The 21,906-nt window shown below is 33.2% G+C and overlaps 1 protein-coding gene across 2 annotated transcripts in view; it reads left to right on the top strand.

Moving 5' to 3' along the window:
• LOC123559658 (sushi, von Willebrand factor type A, EGF and pentraxin domain-containing protein 1-like) overlaps positions 1–21,906 on the top strand; it is a 34,021-nt gene continuing 12,115 nt past the window's right edge. The window contains exons 1-14 of one of the 2 annotated variants that reach the window (XM_053552514.1): positions 1–1,605; positions 3,739–3,915; positions 5,088–5,264; positions 5,403–5,588; positions 6,232–6,411; positions 9,726–9,902; positions 10,428–10,604; positions 10,978–11,157; positions 11,468–11,644; positions 11,967–12,143; positions 12,376–12,552; positions 13,964–14,104; positions 17,336–17,461; positions 18,736–18,861. In XM_053552514.1, coding sequence (XP_053408489.1) covers positions 1,512–1,605; positions 3,739–3,915; positions 5,088–5,264; positions 5,403–5,588; positions 6,232–6,411; positions 9,726–9,902; positions 10,428–10,604; positions 10,978–11,157; positions 11,468–11,644; positions 11,967–12,143; positions 12,376–12,552; positions 13,964–14,104; positions 17,336–17,461; positions 18,736–18,861 — 2,272 coding nt within the window. In that variant the 5' untranslated portion in view covers positions 1–1,511. The remainder of the gene's footprint in view (positions 1,606–3,738; positions 3,916–5,087; positions 5,265–5,402; positions 5,589–6,231; positions 6,412–9,725; positions 9,903–10,427; positions 10,605–10,977; positions 11,158–11,467; positions 11,645–11,966; positions 12,144–12,375; positions 12,553–13,963; positions 14,105–17,335; positions 17,462–18,735; positions 18,862–21,906) is intronic. The other variant, XM_053552515.1, reaches the window with a different exon arrangement.

Here is a 21,906-nt window from a genome sequence, read left to right as displayed (position 1 = left end):
CATTACACGGAAATGTATGCATGTAAATGTATCTTTATGAGCATTTATAATGTGGTATTATACATTGTATTTCCCGAAGGGGGAAACATACTGTCACCGCTTGGCATACTGTAGTACTATTTTTGTCCAGAATACTCCTCACCAACCCTTGGCTGAAACTCGGTGAACCTTCACAGGAAGCTTCACTCTCAAAGTGGATGCGCAAATTGCCTTCAGGTTCCGGTCGAATGATTTTCACTGAGTTATTGCCCCTTGATTATTCAACATTAGTAAACAGTATTACCATTTATTGTCCGAAGTGTCCTTCAATAACCACAAGATACATTTCATCGAAACTTTATAAGGTACTTTACTCTCAAGTGGAGATGTTCATATTATTTTCATGTTACGGTTGGATAATGTTTCAATGAGTTATTGCTTTTGGTTATTCAGCATTAGCAAATTATAGTGCCATCCTTGTCTTGAGTTTTCTCATCATCCCTTGGCTGATATTCAGCAAAACTTCATAGGAAGCTTGATTTCCAAGGGAAGGGGGGAGTGTGTACATATCTTGTGCACGTTTCTTTGCAACTTCTTGCTAGAGTTCTAAGATTTCTTTGGTATGTACCCGGTAGATGAATTCCACATTTCTTCTTTTAATATGCAATAATCCTATTTTGGGGAGCACACGTCGCTTTTACCGAATGTAAAAAAATGTTGTTAGTACTAAACTTCCTTGGTATTCTCCTAAAGTCCAATGGTGGCACTTGGCCTCTTGTAGGTGTAGTCTAAGCAGAAAAACATTCAAGTAACTTCGTATGAAACACTTGACAGATCCTCATCACATTTTGTCTGTCGCAGCATTATAAGTTCCTTTAGAGGCTACTAGCACTAAACTAGAAATACCTTTAAATGATATTTTCTTACAAACTGCCCAATAGACATACATCAAACTTACTCTGTAGTATCACCGTAATGTTCCCTTCATTTTATTTACATGGAGGCACTAAGACCCCTTATATAAATTAGAAATAAATTTAAACAACTTCTTTTCATGAAGCACTTGAAGGGTCTTCATCAAACACCATCTTTAAATTTCTTATCATGTCCTCTCCTATATTTCTTGAAAATGGGGACACCTGTCACTTTAAGAAAAACACTAGAGCTAAAAATAGAAATTTCTTTAAACGTTTTTTCCCCTTTAACTTTTTGATTGATCTTCATTAGTTTCTCTCAAATTTGTTCACATGGCAAATGGGTTACTTGACCATTTTTACTTTTTATACTAAACACACTTGTTACCATTGATGATTAAGTGTGTCATACATATCTCCAAGGTCACTATGGCCTGAATTTGTTTCTTGTTCAAGCAAATTACTTTGATTATGCAATCTTTAGTTTTAGACTTCTTTATCAAACAAACCTCTGATAAGCGGGAATGAACTTGATTTCATATAATACTTGTTGATAACACAGAGTTTGAAGTTGTATTAAACTGTACATTTTATCTGTTTTGGTAACATAAAGACAAAATGACTACAAAAGTAATTTTTATTGCCGTATATATGTGTCTTATTCAGAGGATAACAAGTGTTGGAGGCACAAGAACAACTGTTGGTCGAAATGGTATGCTTTTGTTTATTCTGAGATAATGAATCTGTTTTAAGTTCTATTTGAATTATAAATTGTGTTTATTACGTATGGTTCGAACAGTGGTCTTAAATGCTACAGAAATAGTTTTTATTTTTCTTTGAGGTACGTCACTTTTTAGAACAGTCAAATAATTGTTTGATGTCGCCATAGCATCTCTGCTCAATTTACCTATTTTCACTTTTTATTAACATCAGTTACAGCTGATTTAACACAGTACGATTGGAGGAATAAATAAACAATCCGGTAAGAATCTGATTTTTGTATTACTGTGGAGCTATCTACACAACAGTAAATACAGAAATTGTTTTACTCATAGGAAATAGCAATGTTTGTTGTAGACCTTCTAATGGTGTAGACTTTCTAATACTTAGAAATAGTAATAAAAATGTAATATGTAGGTGTAAAATAATCTTATTAATTTCACAAACGTTTACTAGATAATATTCACAATATTTCCAGGATAAATGTTGATTCCTTCGGACCGTGAATGAAGTATAATATACATTGGAAAAGTAAGAATTTCTGACAATTAAAATACCTAAGAAAGAACAGTATAAACGTTCGCAGCTCAATTTTATCAAAATACGGTAGATAATAATGTTTCATACATGAAGCGGTTTAGACACACTGAATTTGTTACTGTTCGTATTTCTGTCAGTTTGTCCGTCTGTATGTCACAGTTATGGCAATGGATTCATCAATTTTATGATGTTTCGGCTTTTCTGTTATATTATGGATTTGATTTCCACCAAACCTTACAGGAGTAATCAATGCTAATCAACATTAAAGATATCACTTGTATTTTCCGGTGAGATGATTTTCAGCAGAATTACGGCCCCTGATCCATCAAATTTTATGAAATATTGGCTACTTCCGTTATGTAATTGGGTGGATTTTTATAAAATCTTACAGGAATATTCAGTGCCAAGCTAAGTTAAAAATATCATCGATATATTTTAGTTCAACAATTTACAGCAAGGTTATGGCCCTTGATGTATTATATTCAATCTTGTCCGGACAATACAACCAGGGGAATTGCAAAAAACTTCATAAAAATGATCATAGCCAAGCTTTGTTGCGCATAACGATGTTCCTGTTTAGTGGTTTTACGAGTTTTGGCCCTAAATCCGTCAAAACGTTTTGATTTTGAAGACATTTCTCTTATATTATAGTCGGAGATTGCAACCATTCCTTACTGGACTGATCAGTACCAAGTCATATTATGCATATTAAAGGCATGTTCTAGTTATGTCTCTTTATTTGTCAAACATTAATACATTTTGGCAACTGTGAAGATTTCCAACAAACTTTAAAGGAGTCATTAGTGCCAAGTTTAGTAATACATGTCATCGGCACATTCTGGTAGGTATATTCAAGCAGGCTCATAACCATTGAGTTGTCATATTTTACAGTGTTTACACTACTTGTTGTATACAGTTACGGGTGATTAGTGTGAGACGTAGTTGTGCGTTTCTTTTAAAATTCTTTGATCTTGCTACTTCTCCTAAACCTCTGTGGTATTCCAACAACATTCACAGTAGCTACCACTGCCAAACCCCGTTTTGTATATCGTTGGAATGTTATGTTTTAGTACTGGAGTTATGGCTCTTAATCTGTGTCATTTCGCAATACTTTCCGATAAACGGTTTTTGAAGTAAAATTACACATTTCTTTCAACTTATTTGAATCCCTCGTTTGCAAATGCTTTCTATAGAACAGTGTCATCTGTATCTGTAATTGTTTATATACATAGACGTGATTTACTTCACATTTGCTATTCAATGGTGAAGTGTTTCCCAGAAGTATCTGAAAGCAAGTCAGATACACTAAAGTAAGAAGAAAATCGGGTTTGCTAAATGTGCTCATTAAAAGTTTTGCAAAATAACGGCTTAACATGATGTTCTTCGAGACAATCTGACTGATGACAATACATTTCAAGTCATTTGTCCCCAACCTATGCTTCATGAAGTGAAGTTGACCAGTTACCTGCAGAAATCGATAATAGACATTAAGTTTTCTCGTGTATAGTTTGTAAGGTGTTTTTCTTTGCGCGAAATATTTGACTAAAGTAATGGTAATGAAAGTGTCGTAGTATTGTCATTTTAGATTGTGGGCAACCACACGATCCAACTAATGGTCGCGTGTATTTGAATGGCAATGTAACAACATACAATTCCACAGCAACCTATACATGTAATGATGGATACACACGGGTTGGTGAACCAATATCAAGATGTGATTCTTCCGGTAGCTGGAGCAATCCTCCAGTTTGTAAAATAAAAGGTACGGGACTGAACGACGTAGATGGACAAATTCACGGTATCTTTGTAGTAAAAAAGAAATGATATTGAGACTTGTTTTCTGAAGATTATCAAAATCATTGATTTTTAAATGCTTCTAGATTATATTTAAATGCTTACTACTGCATGGAGCTCTCGCACATTTATCAGATGAAAAAGCAGACAACTTTGTTTTATTGTTGAAAATTTCGTATTTCGTTTTAGTTTTATTAGTATCCACCTTGTATTCCTTACATTTGCATGTGCATATAGATTTCTTCTCTACACTAAACAGAAAGGCCTTCATACTTAGTCATCTCATCGGCACTTTGTGGAACAGAAAGAAAGAAACTATGATATACATATTATTAATACTATTATTATATCTCCAACATGTCTGTCAGTCTGTCTGTATGTCACAATATTTCATTTTTCACGCAACTCCTCCGACACCTATGGGCAGATTTACACTAACCTTCACATCATTTCTAAGCGTAGTTGAACATACGGTCGGCATTCTTTACCTATTGCAGTTTACTGAAGTTCACCAAACATCATATGTAAGCAGCGTGAAGCATAGTTGTGCATATCATCGGAATGTTACTTCTTATATACAATTGCTTGGAATTCCAACAAACTTCACAGTAGTGATCAATACTAAGCCCAGTTGTTTGTTTGTTTGTTTGTTTTGGGTTTAACGCCGTTTTTCAACAGTATTTCAGTCATGTAACGGCGGGCAGTTAACCTAACCAGTGTTCCTGGATTCTGTACCAGTACAAACCTGTTCTCCGCAAGTAACTGCCAACTTCCCCACATGAATCAGAGGTGGAGGACCTATGATTTCAGACACAATGTCTTTTATCAAATAGTCACGGAGAACATACGCCCCGCCCGAGGATCGAACTCACGACCCCGCGATCCGTAGACCAACTCTCTACCTACTGAGCTAAGCGGGCGGTCCAGTTGTATATATAGTTAGATAATTGTGGTGCATTAATTTTCGCTGGATTTATGGCTCTTTCTTTGTGGCATTTTACAATGTTTGTGCGTGAAGTAGTGGGAGACATACGTTCTTCAGGAAAATCAATCTCTACATTACTATTGTTGTTGTTGTTAACTGTTTTATTATAAAACAAATTATTTGTCATAATATTACTGAATTTTCAAACGTTTTAGATTGTGGGAACCTGACTGATCCGTCTAATGGAAAGGTCGACTTGCCGAATGGCACAACATTCTTGTCTGTGGGAAAGTTTAGATGTAACGTTGGTCACACATTACACGGAGATAAAACTGCGGTTTGTACAATTAAAGGCAAATGGAGTGATCATTATGTTACCTGCACAGCTAATGGTGAGGAATATTATATATTTTAATGTTGATGGTTGTTACGCATACAATTAAAACAAAAGCTGGTTCTGTTTTTGTATTTCATCGATGGATTTTGTATTTATATGGGTTTAACACATGATCTTTTTCTTAAATAATCAGACTGCCATCGACCAAATCCTTCTGGCAATGGTAGCGTCGACACAACAAATGGAACGACATATGAATCTGTAGTAGCATTTGCATGCAATACTGGATTTCATATGGAAGGAGCAAGCAAATCCATATGTCAAGCTAATGGTTCATGGAGCGCCCCATCACCCATTTGTGTTGTTAAAGATGTTAGAGGTATTTGTTTTTTAATAAATATCACTTCAAATATTATTAAAATAAAATCTGTTTTAGGCACTGCAAAACCATCAAAACAAAATGTTGAATATATTATTGTTTAATCCGGTTGATTTCTTTATACACCAAGGGCCGATTTACAGATTTTATTACATTGGTTATGTCAAATACATTATTAACTCCTTATTGATTAAGCATGTTATTTTTATTTCAAAAGAAATTATAGTTGATATGAACTTAAAATGGATAGAAAAAATGAGATGATATAATGTTTGAATAAAGCAATATAACTTGACCGTATTTCTTTTACTTCATTGACAGTGAGATTATTTTCGAAACATTAAAGTGGATAGAAGAACTCCAATCTTAAACGACGGAGAAAAAGCGTCTTGGACTTACTGCTCTTATACTTTCCGGATCATGAAATCCATTTATTTTTTTCCGGATAAATGCTACTTATGCGTGTGCTAGGGGCATAATTGGTGTTATGGTTTAATTGCCTTTCTTGAACCTATGTGTCAAGCCGAGTCTGCTATTATTCCGCTTTCTTGCTTTCTGTGCTTCTGGTTTTCTGAATTAATTTATTGTTATATTTATTGAGGTCAAAATCTGTTTGCTCAATGTTTTTAATGTAAAAATACAGACTGTGGTCGTTTACCAAATCCAGCAAATGGAGCGATCAAGTATGCTAGAAATATGACATCTGTTTGGTCCAGTGCTACATACTCTTGTCAACCTGGATTTAGAATGATTGGTCCAGAAGTTATACATTGTGATGCACAAGGAAATTGGAGCAGCTACACAACATATTGTCAAATTAAAGGTTTTTTGTTATTTTTTGTTCAATTTTTTAAAGTTATTATAAACTGCAATCAAGGTAATATCAGTGTTAAAAACTTTTAACTCGTTAAAGAAGATATGTCTAAAAGCATATCGATATACGTCTTAGCAGCTTTAACAAATGCCATCTGTTTAATTATAAAAATGTTTTGGCTTGACTGATAATTCCTTAATAACGTTACATCACAGATTATCGATATAAATAAACGGGGTAAGAGGTTAATTTTACAAATTATTCACAGTACGAATTATAAAGTATCAATGGTGATTTCATGAAAGGGAAGTGTCTGGAACCTATCGTCCTGTTCATCCTCATTAATTTATATGGAGAAGCAGGCTTTCACTTGTGGAGATCAGGTTAGTACTGGTACAAAATCCAGGAACACTGCTTACTTTCCGCCTTTTCATGACTGAAATACTATCAACTGACGCCGCTTAACAAAAATCAAACAAGCTAAACATTACAGGGTTAATCAGAAACTTTGTAATTCTATCTTGATGAACACGCCAGTAACATTATGTGTAAGCACGCTGTACACATGAAAGGACCTCTCAGACTATCTGTTTCTGAATTATAAAGTACAGCTTCTTATATAGCCCGCCAGCTTAGCTCAATAGGGAGAGCGCAGATCTACGGACCTCGAGGTCGTGCGTTCGAGCCCTGGACAAAGGGAGGTATTTATTTCGCAGAGAGGCTTTTGTAATGAATTTCGGCAGAATTCATACTTGCTGCTACAAATGTTTGACAAATATAATACAGTAGTTCTTAAGGGGACGCATACTTTGAAATTAGAAAAAAGTGGGTGGGGTATGATAAAATTTACTTGCAAAAAAGTACAAGGTTTTGGTACATGAAATGGATACTGTTTCAACTGTTATAAGTACACAAAGGATTGCTCACTAAAATAAAAATGAGAAAAACTGAAACAAGAAAGGTATTATTGAATTACATAAGACTTATTGTGTACATTCAAAGTCAACAATTAATACTTTTTTGTGCGAAAATAATAGTGCTTCACCTTGTCCAAACATCTATCAATCTCCTACAGATTCTAATTTAAAGAAAAAAAGTGAAATAAGTTCACTGTCTTGCTTTTCATTTTGCATATGTAAGCTAAAACACATTATTTAGTTTGTTTACAAAGTAGTGCATAAAAAAAGATACGGTGGTCAAGGAATGCCACATTTCAAAACTAAAGGAGTATATTTCCCTTAATACATTAAACATTTATCATTACAGAAGTCGAGTGGCTTACAATAAGGGCCTAGAAATGTTGCCATTATTAATTTTCAACTTGGTATTCATGAACTACAATGCACTTAAATATCAAAACACATTCAACAAACTTTTAAAAATGTATTGTGTTAAAAATCCCTAAAATAAGGTATGAAATTTGGTTGAGAGGTTCAATCAATGTGTATATGTACAAAAGTAACATTCTAATCTTGTTCACAAAACTTACTAATACACAGCAGGAATGTCAATGATCAAAACTGGACGAATATACAGTTATCCTCACTTTAATGTCATTTATAATTTGTCCTTGAATTCTCCACCATACTTTTCATAACTCTGTTTGCACGAGAATGCTGTCATTCACGTAAACAAACGGGGTCAGATAAGTTGTAAATGCAATATCATATAAACGTAGTTAATGGATTATGCAGTTCAAGATAAACTTTATCTCATAACGTAATAAGTAGTCCACTGTAAGTAATATTTTTTGATAAATGTCCACAGAAATTAATAAAGACGAATATCTGAATAGGATTCATTATTCGACATGTTTTTTATAAAAATCATACACGTTCTGACACCTAAGTTGCCTCCCGTTGTTTATCAGAGTAACCTTGCGTCCGGCGCAGTAATACTTTTTGCAGTGAATCGCCGAGAAGACGTGGGAAAATTAAAAACATATAAATAAACTAAAATTAACCACCTTTTCAAGATGAATTTCAAGTGATCGACATTATGCATTTAACTCGCCTGACCTGTGTAGCATCTTAGATATCTGTTCTAAGGTAGTCATTGTGTAGAATGTCATGTTATGCCCTTGCAATGCTAATCCCACTGATTTTTTTGTTTACATTTTTTATCAATGAGAAATATGGCGTCCATCCTGAGCTGAAATGATGTGGCGTTAAATTTTTACATGTTTAAGCAAACCTGGTGTGTTTGAAAGAAAATTTTATCCCTTCAACATTATTTGTAACACTGTTATTGTAAAAAACCTGTTTTTTCCTTATACAAAAGCTTAATATTTTGTGTTGAATGTACTTTCACAAAGACCTCTGTTTTCCTGTTACATTCATAGTACCACATCCTTATCCACAAAGTACTAAATATTACAGGTGTCCATCAGTATTATATCAGTTAAGGGATATGTTTTTTATCTTCCCACCATCTATTTCTTGAATATGCACCCCTTCCTCATTTCTATATGAACTGTGAATGTAGCAATATGCGTCCCCTTAAATTCTTAAGTTCGTGTTAGTCCGTAGGAAAAGAATATTTATCAAAGTTATTCTCATGATGAAATAATGTTATCTTTGTTGCGCAGCCAGGATGGAAAATAATATGTTAAAATACCTTCAGTGAAAATCAAACATGCACGAAGCGCTTACTGAACATAGATAAATGTAATAAAGGCTAAGAAATAATACATTCAGTAAGGATTGTTCTTTGTTATCGGTAAGGACGCCAATTTCATCACAAAGGATGTTCCCATCGTTTACAATTTTTAGATTGTTTCCTGAAAAAAACTGTTGTCGGTCAATATTTCACTATCTGAAGAACTTTTTCAGCATCATATATGTATAAACTATTCACTTGTTTCAAATCCCTAGTGCCAGAAACTCAGAATCATTTTCTTTTTATTTTCATATGTAATAAAAAGAAAAGAATTTTTAAAATATTTTATATTTCATTTCGGACCTGATGAAAAGTGTTATTTCTTGAAAACCAAATATTACACCATTCAATTCATAGTAATATTAGAAGTAGGTCCGGTACATTAAAGTTAAACTGCTTACACATTTAACGGAAATACTTTGCTTGAATATTTTGCTTTTTATCTAATTAATTAACTTTCTCTTTATATCACTTTTTATTGAAATAATATCACAAGTTTCACCTGAATTAAAGCTGATAATCAATAGCAACATCCAGTGCACTGCTTGTGGGGTCGCATTTATTGTTCTTAACATAGGGAAAAAAATTCTGCCGGAGTGTCAGTTGCTGAGATATTGAAGAGTTCCTCGATATTGTTTATATGCTCTTGTCACCTTCTGCTTTAGATTGTGGAAACCTTGCAGATCCGTTGTATGGAAAAACTGACATGTCAAATGGCACGACATACTTGTCAGTGGTCAAGTATAGTTGTAACATCGGATACACATTAAATGGAGATAACGCTACGACATGTACAGCCACAGGAAAATGGAGCGATCATTACGTGAACTGCACAATAAATGGTACTGTTATGAACTGTTATGAATTAGAACTGATATGCCGTTTACTATTAGTATAGAGATAACTTGTTCTACATGGCTTGGGAGAAATAGCTCCAATATTATTACGAAATCTCTGTTCAAAATACTCATTTTTTTAGTTTTGCAGGGGTTGGTATTTTTATTTGAAAAAAAAATGTTTTACGTATATTCCCATGCACGCTTAGATAATGCATTAGGGGAATGATCGTCTCTACCTAAAATTTATGTAGCTTAAGCTTTTTCCACCGAAAATTCCTGGAAATGGTAGCATCAGTATAACGAATGGGACAACATATGAATCTGTTGTAACATTTGCTTGCAATACTGGGATTTAGATGGCCTTTTACATGGCCAATAGTTCATGGAATGTACCGTCACCTTACAGGTTTGTATTTTCAAAGTAATTTACGATTATCGAAACAGAGTAAGAAGTTTCCTTATAATAGGCGCATTCAAAAAGTATCAATGATGCGTGTTAATATTTTACGATCGGCTTCTTTCAATCAGATTGTCTTTCTCCTGTCAATCCGGGCAATGGTAGCGTTGACACAACAAAAGGAACAACTTTTGGATCAATAGTAATATTTTCGTGCAATATTGGATTCGATTTGGAAGGTGAAAGCAGTGCCAGTTGTCTGGCAAATAGTTCATGGAATGTTTCGTCACCTAACTGTAAAATTAAAGGTTTGTCGTGTTATGTTTTTCTTTAATAAATAATAATCAATCAGCCTTTAATTTTCAACATGCAATGAAATTTTTCATGTCAATAACATTTCAAGTAAATTCACTTTCACCTTATTTTTTCTCTAAGGAATTATATAATAAAAGAACATTTTCTTTCTTTTAAGATTGTGACTAAAATTTTCATAGAACGCTTTAAAGTAATCATTGCATTTATTTAACTACTAATACAAGTGATACAGTCTTGTAAATCGCGGACAAAATCCATTCAATTCTTTAAAGCATATTTATTTTTGTATTGTTTCAACTGTTTGAAACCTTCTATCATCTTTGTTCCACTTTAAGATAACGAGATTTGGTTTCTTCTTATTTGCAGACTGTGGTGCTTTACCAGATCCAGAACATGGATATATTATGTATTCCAGAAATTTGACATCTTTCGGGTCCCATGCTACATACACCTGCCAACCTGGCTTTAAATCAATTGGTTCAGAAGTTATTCTGTGTGACGCATCAGGACACTGGAGCAGTAATGAAACACATTGTGAAATAAAAAGTAAGTATATTTCTATATCTGAAAATAGTTATATTGTGTAATGAATAATTTCAAGATTACCTTATCGTTTACAGACATAAAATAAAGGAAAGATCTAATTAATTAAAAGTATATATGTATTTAAACAATACCTAGGCTGTGAACAAAGTAAAAAGAACTCATCAAGAACAACAAAAAATTATAAACTTGTATGAAAATATATACAAATAAGTATTATGCTCATGTACAAATCGAAAATCAGTAAAAATGGAAAAAAAGCAAAAGACGTTTTTCTTGATTGTTTATATGCTCTTTTTGCGGACTGATTCAGATTGTGGGAACCTGACAGATCCGCCTAATGGAACAGTGGACTTGTCTAACGGCACAACATACCAGTCGGTGGGAAAGTACAGCTGTAACATCGGTTACACTTTACAAGGAGACAACAGTACTATATGTACAGAAACAGGAAAATGGAAGACACATGACGTGGAATGCAAAATAAATGGTAGTCTGTCTCACATGCCTTTAGTTATCTAACCGGTTTCATTACCAAGTCTTACCTCTTAAAACATGCAATATTTCACGCCCCTGTCAAATCAGAGATACTCAATTTATAAGCATTTCAAACCTTTAAATTTTCAATAAGGAATGGACTGGAAGAAAGTCTGAATTAATGGTTTCTGTGTATTGAAGTTGAAATATGTACTTCTAATGTAGTCAATGATTACCATTAACACATACTTGCCAGTGTGTCTCTTCATGTAAATTCATTCAACAAACACAGGAATATGTTATTCTAACGTGATTTAATGATCGTCTTTTATCAGATTGCCATTCTCCATGCCACCCGGGCAATGGTAGCGTTGACACAACAACGGGAACAACTGTCGGGTCAATTGTAACATTTTCTTGCAACACTGGGTTTGATTTGAAAGGTGAAAGACATGCCATTTGTCAGGTCAATAGTTCTTGGAATATAACATTGCCTACATGCAGTATAAAAGGTATGTGACACACATCTTTACTTAATTAAACAATTAGCACTTAAATGGCAAAATGTCATTGTAATTCAATTAAACTATGCAATTTACCCGATAGTAATGAATATCATTATAATCTTTTTTGCAGAAACAGAAACTTTACCTCAAAGGGCTACTGTAAGTAAACTCGACAACATCTAATGAGTTAAATGTAACAGTATTTGCATTTTGCTTACTTTTTCTCGTATTTCACAAGACTGTGGAAAGCCAAACCAAACAGCCAATGGAAAGTACTGGCTAGATGCAAGACAACTGACGGTTTTCAATCATACTGCAACCTACAAGTGCAATTCCGGCTACGAAACAGCTGATAAAACGTTAATTACATGTAATTCTTCTGGAAAATGGAGCGATATGCCACCGAAGTGCAATGGTATTTGATGTATTTTCGTTTTGTTTAAACAATATCATCTCTTAATTAAGATACACGTGAAAAATTAAAGAAATTTCACATTTCACGTAATCCTAGATTTCGGCCAAGTGTTAGTCTTTAGCAAATCTTAAGTAATATCACAAAGTTAATTTGTGTCTCCTGAAATGTATATTTTGATATACTTTAACTGAACAGACAAAATTGTATTTATTTTTCCAGAACGGGAAAGTGTACTTAGTTATATATAATTCGTTTTCGGTCGTGTTTATGAAAATCTGCATACTAGTTAGATATCAACGTAGATGCTATAGTCAGTTGCATTTCCTTTCCGAAGTCATAGCATGAAATAGTGTTAAAAATCCTAACTAGAATTCTGTAACGCATATGTATTATTTCGAGTACCTTTTCTTTCAAACGATTCTTATGAGAACTAGAAATAAGAAAACATTCTTATTTAATTGCAATATGGTATTTGGCGTATTGCAATAGTTTTGAAAGCAGTAACTTCATTTGTTACAAAACTGAAAGACACGAGGCATATGTGGCGTAATCATGTGATGTAATTATTTTGTTTGAAATAACATAGCCGAACAGTAAGCATATGTTACACATGGGAATTACATGCCTTGCTTGACGTTATGCATTTGTATCTCAAAACTAGTGTGACGTTTATCTTGTAATTCTAAAATATGTAAAAACATCAACATTAAATTCTGTAAACAATTTTAACACACCTATTTACAAAATACACTGCATTCTAAAATGAAATGTTTCTAAACATCAACTCGAAACCATATAAAGGAAGTGACGAGCGAAATACATAACGTTGACAATAGTCACGTATTCGACAATGCCAATGTCTTTACCCGAAATATTTCATGTCTTTATTTGTTAAAAAACTCTTGAAGCATGTATCAGAAAATAACGAAATACATTATTCATAATTTTGTTTGCATGCTACTTAATAGATTATTTTTAAAAAATACATTTTCTTACACATGTCTTAAGGTATCCGATCTACAAAAAGATAATAATTTAATGCTTGGTGGTCGCATGTTTTTTTTATATCATTTGAAAAAGTTCTGTCTCCCGAACAAGAAATAGTCAATAGAATGATCATAAATAATATGCAACAATGACTACATTCTTGTTTTTGACTGCGTAATGATAAATGTTACAAAGTAATGAATGATTTCTGTTGAAGTATCATTGAAAACTATTTTAGAAAAGAAAATAGAAAAAAATAGCATAGTTTTGTCATGTAATTTATATTTTGTATTTCAGTAGACAATACACTTTCAAGCGACACCAAAATTATATGAGCTTTTTGATGTTTTTAACACCACTTTCATATAGAACTTGCTTATTTGTAGCGTGCGTGCTTACAAATTACTTTATGATATATCTATAGATATTGACGAATGTGCTCGATATACAGCAAGGTGCCATAGACGTGCACAATGCACGAACACCAATGGGTCTTACGTGTGTAAATGTGATGATGGGTTTAGAGATATCTCTATGAATGGGGAAGTAGGAATTGAATGTCAAGGTAGAATCTTTCGTTTGATTTGTTTTATTGAACAGAGGATTTTTGTTTAATTAGGTTCAACATCGAACATGTTCCACCTCGTAGCACTGCAGGCAATATCTTCACTGGTAAAAGACTGTAAAATTAAAGTACTAAGAATGATATATCTTTTTTATGTCATTGCTTTAGCCATTTTTGACCTATTTTCGTGTCCGCTCTGTAACTCTTGAAGGATTTTAAAGAAACTTAGCACAATTTTTTACCACATCAAGACAAAGTGCAGAGCGCATGTTTTGGATCGATCGCTTCAAAGTCAAGGTCACACTTGGGGGCCAAAGGTCATACCTTTAGGCGTATATTGCTCCACATTGTGATGCTCTTGTTGTTTGTTTTTTTCATATAGATCTGTACGTTTCATGATTTTCAAACATTAAAATATGTTTGTGTTATGTTTTAGGTGTAAACCTGTATTGTAAACATGTTTTAATTCGTTTGTAATATAATGAAACAAAACTAGTGTACTATTGTGCGTATCATTAACTTAAAACTGAAACAAAATAGTTGCTTGAAATATTAGGTTTGAGTCTGCAAACTAACTAACTAACTAACTAACTACCAAACCAATCAACTAGCCAAGCGACAAACTAAATGAAACTAACTTTCTAGCTTACTAATCAAATAAGTAAGTAAATGAAGTATTTAGCTAACTAACTAACTCGCTAGCTATCTAGCTAACTTATTATCTAACTAATTATCTATCTAACTAACTAACTAAGTAACTAAATTACTTACTTATTTACCTTCTGACTTACTTACATACTTGAAATGTGTAAAGACAGAACAAGTAACATTTTTCGTTTCAATATAAATGTGTATTGAATTGTTATTTATACAAATGTAACGTATTTATGTTTAAAAAGTATCATGCACTTCGTATACAGTCTCTAGAAACTAATTTAGAGACCTGCAAACTTTTAGGAGTAATATGTATTTGTTTATTGAAATAAATCTAGTACTATATGTATGAAAATGCTTTCATCATATTAGTGCAAATTAATGACTTATAAGAAGTCATTTTTGTGGCATACTAATATTTGCTTTTGGTTGAAAACAATTCTAATAAAAATAGTTCTGTTTACGCAGATAGCTAGATTGTTTTAGTTTATCCAGTTTTCAAGAGCAAAACATGCATATCATAAAACCACGTATAGTTATTTTCAATATGTATATCAAGTAACAGCTGTTATATAAATATCATATATATGGAGGCAGTAAACAGTTTTCAGAGCTTCTCGGGCTAGAGTCGCCTACACAACTTTTAAAACCTCACACAAAAGTCTCTAACCACACACCTGAAATAAAGATATTGCAACATTAACATGACTGTATGTTTATCGTTACAAACCATCTGCAATACATCTCTAATATCTAGTTTTCTGTTTACAAGACCTGAAACTTGTGCTGTCCCGGTCGCGGAAACTGATGACGAAAAAAGCTAAATTTGCCAATTTTCAAATCGCTGCAGAAAATTCCTTGCAAATGATAGCCCCAACTGCTACACGGTTTCATACTTCGGTAACACTGTAAAATCTGAAAATAAGCTCAAATATATGTGCTATCCGTACCGTTTTTTTTTTTTCACTATTCCAGTTTTCCTGAGTCCCCTGTTAAAATGACAACTCCACTTTAAGCTAGTACAGTGGAGGCATGTATTTGCATCTGCAAGTCATTACGTCATAATTTCAACATCAAGGCTACTCAACCATTTTTTTAATTAAGTGAAACTCAATTCTAGCCACTTAAGTTTCAATTCTAGCTATTATTATTATTTTAAAGTTCAAATATGCACTTCAGTTGCCTCTTAGTTGTAAATTTGACCCTGGCCAATTCGACACTAACAGCTTAAAAATGTTTACTGGCTCCATTATAGCGTGTAACAGTAATAGAACAATGGTAAAAGTTAATGCACATTTAAGAACAGAAATACAAGATGCCGAATGATTGGGTCAGTTCCCATCAATATCTGCTACTCACCTCGCAAAAGAAAACCTGCTGTATTAACGAGAAAAGCTCAAATATTACATTGTTATATTGTTTTAAAAAGTAGCATGTGTAAGTAAATTTGTTTTACATATTATAACATGAGAAATTCTTTGAGTGTATACATTAGTTTGAGTATTATTTTGTGTTCAAAAGACTCTTATAAAAACAAAAAATAAGAAAATATTCTTATTTATTTGCAATATGATATTTGGCTTATTGCAATAGTTTTGAATGCAGCAACTTCATTTGTTAGCAAACTTAAAAGACACGAGCCGTACGTGAAATTATGTGACATAATCATTGTGTTAATAAGAAAGGCGAACAGTAAAAGCTTGTGTAATGAGTAAATAATTATGTAGGAGTTAAATGTCCTGCTAAATTAACTCTCTTCAATGCTGAAAAAATTATTCCTCACCGCCTGTTGCGCCTTGTAAGCTTCCGGTGAAAGTTGTTTTAGACATAAACCCACTAAATAGATACTCTTTAACCTGTACTAAACTGAGAAAATTCAAGTGTCTACAGCCCACACCAGGACCAATTTCAGTGTCTGTAACTGACACTTTCCTTATATTGTCTGTACTGAGTCACTGCTGATTAAAGTCAAAAGAAAAATATTTTCAGTCGAACAAACACACCGTAAAATTTCATAATCCTTGTGAAATTCAGAAGGTAAGTCATGCGGAAGCATTGTGTACTTGATAGATTAACCACTAAATGACACGAAATAAAGGAAATATATTTATAACGCTGCTACAGAAGCTGTTTTGTTTTGTGTCATTGTGTGTATTTTGTCATTTTTGGTGATAGATATTTCTAAAGATGATGAAAATTTAGGAGTTTGATATAAATAGCTGACTATTGATAAAGAACTAGTATCATATTCAAAAAATGAAATGAACAGAAAATTAGCAAAACTGCTAGCAATAATTTACGTACTTGGAAATATTTCGTTTTCTTGGTAACCGTTTTCCGCGCGGAGCATAAATTACGTGATAATTAAATGAGTACTATCGTTTCATTTAAAAAATCAGACAGTTACAATGACGTTTAGAATCAAAGGATCAGCATTTCAATTATATTTCAACATGTTCAAGGATTTCTACAGAGCACTACTTAGAAATTTCTTGATTTATATTTTAACTATGCTATATATCACAATACTTGTCGCAATAAAAATAAAGACTGCACAGAATATGTATTTCCGTATAGATATCAACGAATGTGCCAACAACAATACAAACCTCTGTAACAGGAAAGGATCCCAGTGTATTAACTATCCCGGAGCGTTTCTTTGTCTATGTGACGACGGCTGGACTGGCAACAACTGCAGTACAGGTAAACAGTTTTCTGTTTATATAGTACCGTCAGATGTCTGAAAAAGTTGTAGCCCAACCCTTTTGCTTTTTTATTTCTATAACTGTACGCGTTACATACTTTTTAAACATGAAAAATAAAATGTATGTGTTTTGTTTGAGATGTAAACATGTATTGTAAACATGTTTTAATTCGTTTGCAATATAATGTTATAAAACTATTTTACTATTGTGTGTATCAATACCAACCCGTTTCTTCAAATATAAGGTTTGAGTCTGCACATAACTACAAAATGTAGCTAACTAAGTAACTAACCAACCAACCAACTAACTAAAACTAGCTAACTGACTAACCAAATAAGTAAATAAATTATCTAACTAACTAAGTATTTAACCAACTGGCTAACCCGATATCTATCTAGCTAACTTGTTAACTAAATAATTATCTGTATATTTAACTAATTAAATTGCTTATATTTTTACTTAATTAACATGCAAAGAAATGTAAAGAAGGAAAGGAAACATTTCACTTGCAAAACAAACAATTTCAATATAATTGTGCTTTGTACGAGGGTCCTGCAAAAAGTTCTGTTATTGGGTTTGCATTTTTATGTGCTACGTTTTATCAAATTATTTTTATAACAAAAGTATTTCCCCTCTACCGAAACTCTTTTTTGTAACCTTTTTACCCAATCGCGAAAAGCAGATAAATAGTCTTCTTTCTGGTATTTGTTTGAGACACTGATACATGCACTGCCAAGAGAACTTCTTGACTTGAATTTCTTTCCGAAAAACATTTTCTTAAGCCTTGGAAATAAAAACGTCACTGGGACTCAGGTCAGGTGAATAAGGTGGATGGTTTACATATAAGATGGTTTTGTCACCTCTTAGCAGGTTAGAAATAACCACACTATTACATCCTTTGTGTGTTTTCAAAAGTTCCCCGGCACATTTAAGGCGTTGTTTCTTTTGCTCCTTAGTGAGCAAATGAGGTACCCACCTAGCGCAAACCCTTTTCAGGTCCAGACACTTTTTTCGTTCTCTTGGTAACCGTTTTCCGCGCGGAGCATAAATTACGTGATAATTAAATGAGTACTATCGTTTCATTTAAAAAATCAGACAGTTAAAATGACGTTTAGAATCAAAGGATCAGCATTTCAATTATATTTCAACATGTTCAAGGATTTCTACAGAGCACTACTTAGAAATTTCTTGATTTATATTTTAACTATGCTATATATCACATACTTGTCGCAATAAAAATAAAAATTGCACAGAATATGTATTTCCGTATAGATATCAACGAATGTGCCAACGACAGTACAAACCCCTGTAACAGAAAAGGATCACAGTGTATTAACTATCCCGGAGGGTTTCTTTGTCTATGTGATGACGGCTGGACTGACAACAACTGCAGTACAGGTAAACAATTTTCGATTTACATAGTATCGTCAGATGTCTGAAAAACTTGTAACCCAACCCTTTTGCTTTTTTATTTCTATAACTGCATATTACATACTTCTTAAAAATGAAAAATAATGTATATGTTATGTTTGAGATGTAAACATGCATTGTAAATATGTTTTAATTCCTTTGCAATATAGTGTAATAAAACTATTTTACTATTGTGTGTATCAATACCAACCCGTTTCTTCAAATATAAGGTTTGAATCTGCACATAACTACAAAATGTAGCTAACTAAGTAACTAACCAACCAACCAACTAATTAAAACTAGCTAACTGACTAACCAAATAAGCAAATAAATTATCTAAGTATTTAACCAACTGGCTAACTCGCTAACTAACTAATTATCTGTATATCTAACTAACTAAATTGCTTACATTTTTACTTAATTAACATGCAAAGGAATGTAAAGAAGGAAAGGAAACATTTCACTTGCAAAACAAACAATTTCAATATAATTGTGCTTTGTACGAGGGTCCTGCAAAAAGTTCTGTTATTGGGTTTGCATTTTTATGTGCTACGTTTTATCAAATTATTTTTATAACAAAAGTATTCCCCTCTACCGAAACTCTTTTTTGTAACCTTTTTACCCAATCGCGAAAAGCAGATAAATAGTCTTCTTTCTGGTATTTGTTTGAGACACTGATACATGCACTGCCAAGAGAACTTCTTGACTTGAATTTCTTTCCGAAAAACATTTTCTTAAGCCTTGGAAATAAAAACGTCACTGGGACTCAGGTCAGGTGAATAAGGTGGATGGTTTACAACTGCCACCTTTTCAAAAGATAAAAAAGAAATAACAACCTCGCACTTGTCGTATATAAGATGGTTTTGTCACCTCTTAGCAGGTTAGAAATAACCACACTATTACATCCTTTGTGTGTTTTCAAAAGTTCCCCGGCACATTTAAGGCGTTGTTTCTTTTGCTCCTTAGTGAGCAAATGTGGTACCCACCTAGCGCAAACCCTTTTCAGGTCCAAACACTTTTTCAGTATTCTTTGCAAATTGCCGTCTGATATGCGAGTACAACTGGCTATATCTTTCACCCTGGCAATCGCGCATCCTGTTCGACCAGAGCTTTTAGAACAGCGATGTTTGCCTTGGTAACAGAGGTTTTATGCCTACCAGAACGGGTATTGTCTTCAACAGATAATTTCCTATTTTAAAAGCTTTAACCCACTAAAAACTGTCCGCATTGAAATGGCCTGAGGTCCATATATATCATACAATTCATCAAATACATGTATCTGCTTTGAATCTATATCAAACATAATGCGGCATTTAATATAACTACGAATTTCAGTATTTCGTCCATTTACAATGCGACAAGTAAATTGGTCAGTGTGTATGACTGCATGTATTTCAGTTTAAGGTTTCGATGGAGGCCTTGAGAAACAAAAATCAAACAACACCAAATCATAGAAAGAAAGAGTTGTTAGACATGAAAATTGAACAGCATGTAAAACATGTACATTACTTTACAAAACAAGTGTCAATATACTGATATAAACATTGAATTCCGGAAAAGGGCTGCCTAAAGGGGCTCCACTTCCGGACAGTTTAAACGCCTTTAAAAACTCACCATTTTCAAAGAACAGTTACAGATGTTCGTTTTGATGCATTTGCAATAGCGTGCGAGTGGTGAAATTTCGCATAACAAGGTGGAACACAGTTTTCAGCAATTGTTTATCTTTTTTCTTTACAAATGGCATTCATTTTCAAAGGGAGACAACTGTTCCCGATTATTTTAAGTACAAATGGCATTCATTTTCAAAGGGAAACAACTGTTTCCGATTATTTTAAGTTATCTTTGAGAAAAAGTTGTCTCCCTTTGAAAATGAATGTCATTTGTAAAGAAAAAAGAGTAAACAATTGCTGAAAACTATGTTCCACCTTGTTATGTGAAATTTCACCACTCGCACGCTATTGCAAATGCATCAAAACAAACATGTGTAACAGTTCTTTGAAAATGGTGAGTTTTTAAAGGCGTTTAACTGTCCGGAAGTGGAGCCCCTTTAGGCAGCCCTTTTCCGGAATTCAATGTTTATATCAGTATACTGACACTTGTTTCGTAAAGTAATATACATGTTTTACATGCTGTTCAATTTTCATGTCAAACAACTCTTTCTTTCTATGATTTGGTGTTGTTTGATTTTTGTTTCTCAAGGCCTCCATCGAAACCTTAAAATAACTCGGTCATTTGAAAAGCAATTTGCACGAAATAAACGGATATCGTTAGCTATTGGACACGCCTTCATGAAGCGTTAAAATACCTCGGATAATAATACGGAAGCCCATTAGCGACAGAACTTTTTGCCGGACCTTCGTATTGTTATTGTTATATTGGAAAAAGCATTACATATGCCCTTGGTATAAATTTGAAATACAGCTAGTCTCTTGAAACTGATTTAGATACTGTAAGTTTTGGGGTTAATATGTATTTGTTTGTTCAAATAAATCTTATGCTATATGACAATGATTTTTATAGATTATTGCTAACATTCATTTCGCATTTTTTTGGCATAATAATTTTTGCTTTTGGTTGAAAAACAATAAACGATTCTGTTTAGGCAGATAGCTAGATTCTTTTAGTTGCTTATTGCTCCAGTTATGAAGAGAAAAAGTTTAACATGCATGTTATTAATATTTAGGTATCTTATCAATATGTTAATCAAGTAACAACTGGTATATGAATAGCACATATATAAGGTATAACACAAAGGGAACAATGGTAAAGGTTAATTGAAGAAATGTACATACAAGAACAGATATACACAATATTGTGATTTCTGTGAAATGAATCGCAGACTGCTAACCATGCCTAATGATTGGGTCAATCCCCACCTAAACATCTCGGGTAGCATCTGCTATGAGACTGATTTCACCTAACAGGAAGTGACTACTCAGTGTTACATGTGAAGTAGTCCAAAATGTAGTTCCATGCTCTTGATAAAATCTAGTATAATGAATCATATGAGGATATGGCAGTTAAATCTTTGGC

Source organism: Mercenaria mercenaria, chromosome 10 (assembly GCF_021730395.1).
Source record: "Mercenaria mercenaria strain notata chromosome 10, MADL_Memer_1, whole genome shotgun sequence".
Taxonomy (NCBI): Eukaryota; Metazoa; Mollusca; class Bivalvia; order Venerida; family Veneridae; genus Mercenaria; species Mercenaria mercenaria.
This window is presented reverse-complemented; position numbering and strand designations above follow the sequence as displayed.